This window comes from Eleginops maclovinus, chromosome 11 (genome assembly GCF_036324505.1).
Source record: "Eleginops maclovinus isolate JMC-PN-2008 ecotype Puerto Natales chromosome 11, JC_Emac_rtc_rv5, whole genome shotgun sequence".
NCBI classification, from domain to species: domain Eukaryota; kingdom Metazoa; phylum Chordata; class Actinopteri; order Perciformes; family Eleginopidae; genus Eleginops; species Eleginops maclovinus.
The window spans coordinates 17,605,757-17,615,756 of record NC_086359.1 but is presented as its reverse complement, the minus strand read 5'-3'; the positions used below and the strand labels follow the sequence as shown (position 1 = coordinate 17,615,756).

General features: G+C 38.1%; 1 protein-coding gene across 11 annotated transcripts in view; it reads left to right on the top strand.

The window, feature by feature from the left end:
* The first annotated feature begins 1,480 nt into the window (after positions 1 to 1,480).
* The window catches only part of acaca (acetyl-CoA carboxylase alpha), a 44,059-nt gene continuing 35,539 nt past the window's right edge, over positions 1,481 to 10,000 (top strand). For all 11 annotated transcript variants that reach the window (XM_063894982.1, XM_063894984.1, XM_063894980.1 and 8 more), the window contains exons 1-10: positions 1,481 to 1,646; positions 3,127 to 3,385; positions 6,668 to 6,800; positions 6,983 to 7,121; positions 8,122 to 8,231; positions 8,325 to 8,406; positions 8,506 to 8,604; positions 8,774 to 8,880; positions 9,259 to 9,369; positions 9,540 to 9,749. In XM_063894982.1, the coding sequence (XP_063751052.1) occupies positions 3,156 to 3,385; positions 6,668 to 6,800; positions 6,983 to 7,121; positions 8,122 to 8,231; positions 8,325 to 8,406; positions 8,506 to 8,604; positions 8,774 to 8,880; positions 9,259 to 9,369; positions 9,540 to 9,749 (1,221 nt within the window). In that variant the 5' untranslated portion in view covers positions 1,481 to 1,646; positions 3,127 to 3,155. The remainder of the gene's footprint in view (positions 1,647 to 3,126; positions 3,386 to 6,667; positions 6,801 to 6,982; positions 7,122 to 8,121; positions 8,232 to 8,324; positions 8,407 to 8,505; positions 8,605 to 8,773; positions 8,881 to 9,258; positions 9,370 to 9,539; positions 9,750 to 10,000) is intronic.

Here is a 10,000-nt window from a genome sequence, read left to right as displayed (position 1 = left end):
ATGATGAAAAATAGAAACAAGAATAATAAGATCAAATATATAGGCGGTAGCGCCTCCCAGGGGGTGTTCAGAGAACGTCGGAAGGCGCTGGAAGCAATATTTCTGAAAGCGGGGCGTTTATGGGTTTTTTTCCCCGGGGCCGCTCGTTTTATAGGTTATGTTATTAAATCCAACATTTGAAAAAAAGAGCGAGACAAAGTTTATGTATGAGCACATTTACCATTGGCGTTTTCTGCCAGGCTTCCCGTCTGTGCTGCCATATCTCCCCTTTAGTCAGAGTGTTTTACAAACAGTGAAACATCACCCCCTCTAAATGTTCTGGTGAGTGTGTGGTGAAACACGGTATTGAACTGATACCCTGATGCAGAACCCGTGCAGCCGAAAATGTACCACAAACACAAAGCAACCGTGACAAAAAAGAGGAAATAAATAAAGTCCTTCAGTACAAAAATGTATCGTGTAAACTTACGTGATGGTCAGAGATTTTTCTCACTTCACTAAAGTGACCGAAGGCAGCGCAGGGGGTTATGGTTGGATCATGCAAGTGCATACGCATGCATTTTAGTCCTACTGAGTTATTGTAGCATAAATCAAGTGAGTTTGTATGTCTACAGCACCTGTAATCTTGTTGTTAAACATCGTGAACGTGAGTGGTTTCTTAAATGGCTTCAAAAACAATCGATGACAAAGCGATGAAACTGTGAAACGTTCCGAGGAAACATTGCACGTGTAGTGTCTTCCGGAGATCATAATTGTGTTACTACTACATAGCACCGAAACAGCACATTGTTCAAAGTGGGACAGTCTGTTCCGGGACCAACCCCTCCGATAAATCTAATCCCCTGTAAAACCCGCCCACAAAATCGCTCTGAAGTCTGATTGGTTCTCTGCGGATGAGACTGTTCTAGAATGAGGTGACATAGATAGGAACTGTTCAGCAGTACTGTGAATATTGTTTGGCCAGTATAATACGCCATGCATAAAAAATGTTGCCATGGCATTATTACAATCATTAAACATGTTTTTATTCTAAAGCAAACAAGTTACAAAAATCACAAAAAACATGCAGATAATAAAAACAAAAAAACATACAATTTTAAACAGAACACAGAACTTATAGGACAATGACTATGCTATCAGTGTCACCAATGGAATGTTGTAACATGATTCTGTGAAAGGCTAGGAGTGTATATGGATTTTGTTAGTAACAATTTGTGGGCATATTTCAACTGTCAAATATTTGAATAATCTAGAACGAAACATGTATATTTAATTTAGTTTCAGATGGTGAAGGTTAATTTGTTTTACCTCATCATACATTATATTTTATATACAGTTAATGTACTACATGCAATTTGCTTAAGCCATTTTAGGTTCACATCCACTATGATATGTGGTAGGAACTATTTTCTACCCAGTCTATTTCTATAGCGGAAGTCGCTGTCAGAGGTCAACGTCCAGGAGTAACCCGTCTGCGCATCATCACATCACCCCACTCTCTGCTGTTAAATCGTCTGTTAGTTGCCTCACCATGATGTGATTTTTTTTCATCATCACTAGAGACAGAGATGTCTGGCAGACACAACTAATTTATTGATCGGTTGAACTCAACTTTTCCAGGATTACGTTTCGGTGCATCTCCACCGGTGAGTTGCCAGACGATATGTTTATCTAACAGTATGTATATCTGTCGTTCAACGCTGAGTGTGGAAGATTTCGACCACGCTGCAGTACAGTACACCTGCAGACAGTCAGCAATACTGTAGTGCCAATATAATTGTATTAGCCAACGTTACTGCCGACCGGTAAACTAGTTTACACCTACGTTATTAGCATCTGCGCCTGGGTTTATCTGCAGCTGCTGCTGAGTAGGAAGCAAGCTTTGACAGGTATCAGTCTGTAAACGGTAACATTGGCTAGCTAGAAAACAGTTAGCCAGTCGTGCTAATAAACAATATGGTTTGAGTGGAAGGAGTTTCGGTCTTTTAAATGCAGTTCTTGGTATCCTTTGTCATGTTCCCCTTGATCACAGTTGCGGTCTGTGTGGCCGCAGTGCTCGGCTTGTTTTTCTGGTCCTGCGAGCACATTTCGATAGGTAAGGCGTGCCTCACCTGAGAAACGTAAAAGAAGATGCAGGTTGAACAGAAACTGTTAAATGACATGTAAATGTATCAGATGACCGACATAAATGAACATGTGTGGTGTAATGTAACTAAGTAGCAGAGGTGGGAAAAGTACCCGGATCTTCAACTTAAGTAAAAGTAGTACTATCAGAGAGCAGGAATAGTAAAAGTCCTGCATTCAAAATGACACTCAAGTAGAAAAGTATTCGCATAAAAAACAACAACAAAAAAAACAAGTACCTCAGGTATTCATTATGCAGATTGGCCCATTTCAGAATAATGTGTAGTATATGCTTTGATTATCGTTATTGATGCATTAAAGTGTTTTTAAAGGTGTAACTAAAGTTTTATGTAGTTGTTGATTATATTACATCACTAATACAAATGTGCAAATGAACTAAATGTAATAAATTAATGTAGCGGAGTAAAAGTACACTATTTACCTCTGACTTGTAGTAATTTAACTATTGAATAAGGAAGCAAAGAACTAAAAAAAAAGTATTTGTTGTTTTACAGTAAAATGCCAAATTATAAAACAGAAAGTTTGAGTCATACTATTTTTCCAACAATTACAAAGGCTAAACGTGTTTATTTGCTTGGTTAGTTGCAATGTGCACTCACATGAAGTCTGCATACAGGATTCATACATGTTTTTTGATAGTATGAACACATGCTTTTCACATGCTGATTTTTTTCTTTGGGGTTTCAATTATTTAGGGCTGAAACAATGCTGACTTTTCTGGTTCTATCAAAACTGACACATTTCATTTTTGAATTAATCTTGCATTCTGTTTAGGCACTTTAAAAAAAAGTCTGCACCCATTTTAAGTCCAAGTGTTGCAATCATAGTTGCAAGATACTTAACTTTGTATAACCCACTTTTGCAATATGATAAACAGCATTCCCATGCCAGCCAAGGCAATATTGTGTCACACCATACCCTGACGTTTGGACTCTGTATCTCCCTTTTAACTGTTGCTGCTACTGTTGTGTTTCTTACCAGTATTTGCAGCCTGTCAGAGAGGCCCAGCCATGGCGCAGCAGGACGGTACTGCCAAGAAGAACCCTGCTGTTGCAGCGCTGCACTCTCACTTCATCGTGGGATCAGTGTCGGAGGAGAACTCGGAGGATGAAATCCAAGGGAGGCCTGACTTGCAGCTGGAGGAAAAAGAGACTCGCTCCTTGTCGCCGTCCTCCGATAGCTCGAGCAGCACCTTCGAAATGGGATTCGACCACATTGAAGGCCCCAATCAAAATCTCAGGTTAGAACAAAACGTCCAGTCTCTTGGTGTCCATTTACAATATTTCTGCTTTTTAAATGTGTAGACTCAGGTTTTTCTTGGCTGTTTTGTGAATAACTGTATCTTTAGGGTTTAAGATACGCAGTTTGGTGGCATTTCTTTTAGGATTATTTGTAAATTGTAGCCATAGTTAAATGTACATATTATGAAGACATTCCTTTTGCAGCTTTCAATGACATTATATCTAGCTATGAAAAAAACAAAACGGCAAATTCAAAAAGTCCTCTTTCAGCAGGCCCTAAGTTCAAAACGACACTCTGTTCACACTCTCTGGGTAAACATTCTTACAGCATATGTGAAAAATGTGGTTTCTCTAGCTGCATGTGGCTAAACGGCTTCTTTGTGACATGAGTCTGTTTGGTAACAGTCCTGGAATAGACTTCATAATGTTGGTTTGGGAAAGTTGGGAAAATGTTCACACTCAGAAAATCCAAATATGACGGTCAAAAGGGGCTTTTCAGTATTGATGGAGAACTGTGTACAAAGCTATAGTATCTCTGTCAGCCCCGGGTCTTTCACTGCCTAAACTTCACATTTCACTCTCACAGATGGAGGCTTGTAAATTGAAATGTCCCTAAAGCATCCCAGAATTGAGATTCAAATAAGAAACACATGCTGTACGTAGTATTTCCACTCACAAACACGTCTTTTCCTTTTCCAGTGTGTTATAAAGAGATTCCATACCTTTTTTCCTATGATATTCCACAAGTTTGGTTTCTTTATTCTGTTAAATTATGCAGCCAGTAATAGGAATAGTGTGTTTTTTTTTGCCTGGTGACTATCTGACAAAAGACAGAAACTCTAACAGCTGCATGGATGTCAGGGCTGCTGTCAGTAGGGACTCTCATTTGCTTCTTGAGCGCAATTTCTATAGTGATGCAACAATGCAGTATCAGACCACAAAAAGCAGCCATCCAAGTGAGTCCCAGGTGCTGCCACACCTCCCTGCTGATTATTATATCCCTCCCTCTGGGCTACCCGCTCCACCCTATGGATCCCCTTTTGGGTGGAGCTTCATTCAAAGAGATTTGAGCGCATGGCAACTTGACTGTAAAGTGTCTGGTCCTGCTCTGCTCGGTCAGTGGATATACTTTAAGCAGATTGTTTTCTTCTTGGAGGTATAATCACTCTTTTATTATCCTTATACATGCTTTATTTTTGTTAGAACTGGCAAACATACTTTTAACAGACAACAGATTGATGACAATACTTAAAAATCACAAAAACATGAACAAAAATCCAGAAAAACAAAACAAAAACAACTTTGAATAAAATACTAACTATAACAACACAAGTTAATAAATCAGACCGCTCTGGTAAAATAGTCCTACTAAAGCCAATTCATTCCCACTTTATGTTGGGTTCTTTGTGTATTTTGAAATGGTTTGTAGATTTAATAAATATGTTTTATTATTTAAGGGTACGTTAATTCAGATAACTTTATGATTATGCTTTAAGTATATATGTTAAGTATTTTACCAAACAGAATAATTGTACTTTTAATATGTGAACACTTTTTATCCATAACCACCAACATAATGTCAGAACATTAAATGCGTTCTTATTAAACTTTAAATGTTGGTCCACCACATATGAACACAAAAAAAGATAAATAGGACATTACCTACACATCACACTATCATTATGTACATATGTGAAGGGTTTTTAGCCATAATATTTTAGAATAATTTCATTTGAATCAGTCATTGTTTTGTAAGTGTTTCTGAGAAATGGTTTTCAAGGTTTTACATTAGAACATGTATCTTCCCAAAAGGAACTGTATGAGGGGAAAGACGTACGGTCTTTCTAACACTTTCCTAAATCACTTTTACTGATTAACTGTATCTCACCCTGAGATATAAAGTTAAGAAACAGTAGTCACATCCTCTGCTCTTTCCTTAGCCCAGTCTGTCTCTTATCAACACGACGTGATATCAGTGTCTCTTTATCTTCTGGGCTATAAACATAAAGCGGTTTTAAAGCACATCTCTTGTGAAACTCGTCTCATAGTTTGTTACTGGCAGTTTAATTTCAACATTTAAACATTAAACATTTTTGCGCTCTTGAAATGAGAGCTTACAAGTTATCTTTTTATTATTAGCAAAATTAGGGTATTGGTGCCTCTGCTGCATCGGTACACTTCTAAAATGACAAGATTAACATATTTGCTTGTTGTACATTTTTTTCCAACAGCAATACAAGGCACCAATACATAACTCACTACTGCTACTACTAATACTACTGCTACTACTACTACTGCTACTACCAACTCAAATCCGAATGAAAATCATTTGATTTATTCTCAAGTAGTTTTACACATAAACTACATTTGCCTTGGAGTATATTGTGCATACTTAAAACATAAATAAAGGAATTGAGTTCTGAAAGAAAATGTGAAAGGCATGTTTAATATAAACATTCAAAGATTCAAAAGCTTTATTGTCATGTGCACAGTAGCTACAGTGTAGACATGGCAATGACAAACTTAAGTCCCAGGCTCCACCAAAAATGCAACATGAATATACGTAGAACAAAAAACAAATAAAACCAATAAAAATTGTGAATGAAATAACAGAATAGACATCAAATAGTGTAAGTAAATACAAATAAAATAAAAATACTGCAAGAACAAGTCTATATACATGTGCATGGAATATGATACAAGAATAGAATGTACAATAAAATATTGTAGAGTAAAATTAAATGAAATACTGTTTACATTCAAGATGCAAACAGATGAATGCTTCAGCGAGGCACTCTACAGAGCTCAGGTGTTTAATAGTCTCAAACTGTGTATATATAAAGACATGTTTACAAGAAATATAAATATACAAGAAGGTAAGAGGGATGATAAATGATAATTTACTATGAGAATAAACATGTGTGCAGTGTATCAGAGTTAAAAGTGGCAGAGCTGTGGCCATAGAAAGAAATTCCTTGTGAAAATTGCTGTCTGTCTTGCTGTTTTGTTTGCAGGTTGACATCCTGATGATTAATTAAAAAAATGATATACAGTGCAGCCATAACTAATAGTTCAGAATGCCAAATAATTGTTGCATATTCTCAAGTTTTATGTGCATACGTGCATGTATGAAGAGCTGTTTGTTTCTTTTGCCAGGCGTCAGAGAGTGTGGGCTACCCTGCAATGGTGAAAATGAGAGCTTACAAGCTTGTTATCTGCATAGCTATCTATTGTCCTGCTCCTTTGCTCCTTCCTTCATGCATTCTTTGTATTTCCTACAGGCCAAGCATGTCAGGGCTGCACTTGGTGAAGCAGGGCAGAGATCGCCGGCGCATTGATCTCCAGAGGGACTTCACAGTGGCGTCTCCTGCCGAATTTGTTACCCGCTTTGGTGGCAACAAGGTTATCGAGAAGGTAATGATTTGTTTTCTCCCACAACGTTTTCAACTCCTTTGATGGTGAAAATAAAACAGAAAAAAACAAATGGTGTGTTTTTGTGTAATGTATATCTGTCTCAGGATCAGATCAGCCATTATAATTGGAAGCATTTGAACTTAAGTGAATAAATGAACATTTGGGACCCATTGCTCCTCCAGGTGCTTATCGCTAACAATGGCATTGCAGCGGTGAAATGCATGCGCTCCATCCGCCGCTGGGCCTATGAGATGTTTCGCAATGAAAGGGCGATCCGCTTTGTGGTTATGGTGACCCCAGAGGACCTGAAGGCCAATGCAGGTGAGATTTTAGTTTTCTAAAACATCTGAAGAAGTGTGCCAGCGCTCACAGCCAGCGACATGGCAAGATGCCATATGTGGAATTACTGGACAGTTTTTGCCTTGCAGCTCTTTGGCAGTGCATCCAGACAGGCTAATTAAGAAGACAGTGAAGAGCAGGGGTGGTGGGGTGGGGGGGAATCGGGAAACAAATTTGATTCTCACTCTAAGATAATGAATGTATTCAAAACTACTTCATAATATATTTATATTTTTAAAACGAGATATTTCATTAAAAACCAGTCTATTCATGTTCAACTGTGTACGATTTGTTTTGAAAATTAAAACGTTTCTGACAAAAAACATGTAGAACTTTATTCTTTATCACTGATCATTTGGAAGTGATAAAAATACACACGTTTTTAGATTTTTTTTGCATAAATAAGTAAAACCTTTTGTCTGTGTGTTTACATTATTGCAATACACTTTTTCTTATATGTAATATAATAATGCTGGTGTAGCTCTAAATTCCAATTGTATTCTGAATTAAAGGGGCCCTATTTTGCTTTTTGTGGTTTTCCCCTCCTGTATTGTGAAATCTACATTTTTGTTGCATGTAAATGGTTTGTTAACTTCTGTAACATAGTGACATCACTATGTAACACTCACGCTTCTATAAGCTAGAACTCCAACATGTGATAAGCTAAGGGGCTCGACATCTTAAAGCAGTTGACCAATCACAACAGAGCCAGCCAGCTAACCAATCAGAGCAGACTGGGCTCTGGTTTCAGACAGAGGGTGAAAAGACTGCATTGCAGGCAGCAAGAGAAAAAATAAAGAGCTTTTTGAACATTAAAGCATGGAGACATGTCTCAGTAAAGGAAAATAATTCTAATATAGACCTGTAAATGAGCATCATAGGGCCCTTTTTTTGTCCAAATCGTGTGATATGGAAAGATTCTCAGTAAATGGGACTGCTGCAAGATGATTACGAGAAAAATGAGTTTTTCTGTCTTTCACAGAGTACATCAAGATGGCCGATCATTACGTGCCTGTGCCAGGAGGGACTAATAACAACAACTATGCCAATGTGGAGCTCATTCTGGACATAGCTAAACGCATACCCGTTCAGGTACCATTACAAAATCGATAAATCTGTAGTTTTCCCACAGTTTTTACAATTTTCCTCATCGATTAATATACATCTTTCATTTGGTCCCTACAGGCAGTGTGGGCTGGATGGGGTCATGCCTCGGAGAACCCCAAACTGCCAGAGCTGCTTCACAAGAATGGCATAGCTTTCATGGGTAGGGGAAGCTTTCCCTTTTACTTTTTTTAAATGACACTTACATTATGAGTTTACACAATGAAAATACCTTTGTTTTTATCGCTTACTCCTTCCTCAGGTCCTCCCAGTCAGGCTATGTGGGCGCTAGGAGACAAGATCGCCTCGTCCATCGTGGCTCAGACAGCTGGCATTCCCACCCTGCCCTGGAGCGGCGCAGGTATCCAACAGTTAGAGTTGACAAATAATTGTCTTTTGTGAAGGCCTATAATGTCAGCTTTGAGAAACGTATCAAAAACAATCCATGATTCTTCAACTGCCCCAGATTTAAACTTCATTTAATATTCGTTTGCTTGAATGACGCTGAATAATCCACTTGTCTTTCTCAGGCCTGACAGTAGAGTGGACAGAGAGCGAACAAAAGAAGAAAATTATCAACGTTCCTACCGACGTGTACGAGCTCGGCTGCATCCTGGATGTGGAGGATGGCCTCAAGGTAAGCGTGTTATTTAACTGACGGTGGGGCTGCACGAAACAAGTATATGAACAATATTACTTGCAATAAATAAACAGATATTAAGGTGTACTCCCTTCCACTTGTCTGCTGTCTTTTAAAATGCTGCTAAAATACAATGAAATGATTTATTTAATTATTTGAATTTAATCTTTTTTGAAGTGCAGCTTTCTCTTTCCTTTTCAACTAATGCAAAAAACACCTGCAATTTTGCATCATTCTACATGTATTTCTCATGCAAATTTGACATCCTGATGACAAGACAACATAGTGTCCTTCATACTGCCAAATAAATGTTGCATGTGCTTAAGTAAACAATGAAAGCGGCATTTATGAAAAGATCTATGTTTCTGTTTCTAGGAATCAGAGAAGGTTGGCTACCCCGTGATGGTGAAGGCCTCAGAGGGAGGCGGAGGGAAAGGCATCCGTAAAGTCAACTGTGCTGATGATTTCCCTAACCTCTTCCGACAAGTACGTACAAACTGAGACTAAAAGCATTTAGTTTGAAACACATTTCAGATATAAGACACTTTAAACAGAGTTTGAATGTTTCACTATAAGATATTTCAATTGGGGAACAAAGAGATTCAGATTAAGGATGTTGTTGGATGCAAGGAGTCATTTTATCTTGGGTTTTCCAGGTCCAGGCAGAAGTTCCAGGATCTCCTATTTTCATCATGCAGCTCGCCAAGCACGCCCGCCACCTTGAGGTCCAGATCTTGGCGGATCAATACGGCAACGCCATTTCCCTGTTCGGTAGGGACTGTTCCGTGCAGCGACGGCACCAGAAGATTATAGAGGAGGCTCCAGCAACCATCGCCCCTTCGGATGTGTTTGAGGATATGGAAAGGGTACAACTAGCATCATTTGCACCTTCCTACTTTCATTTCTTATGACTAGATAAATATCGATTTTATTTAATATTTGTATTCTTACTTTAACTTCCTAGTTGTTTTTAAATAAATATTTTTATTTAATTTGATCTTTGTACTGCACATTCTTCAATTGAACTTTTTGTGTTTATATAATATTTGTGTTGCATTTTATTGCATATCGTGTTATTCATAGGACATTTTTATGTCACTTTGTATGTTCAAATAAA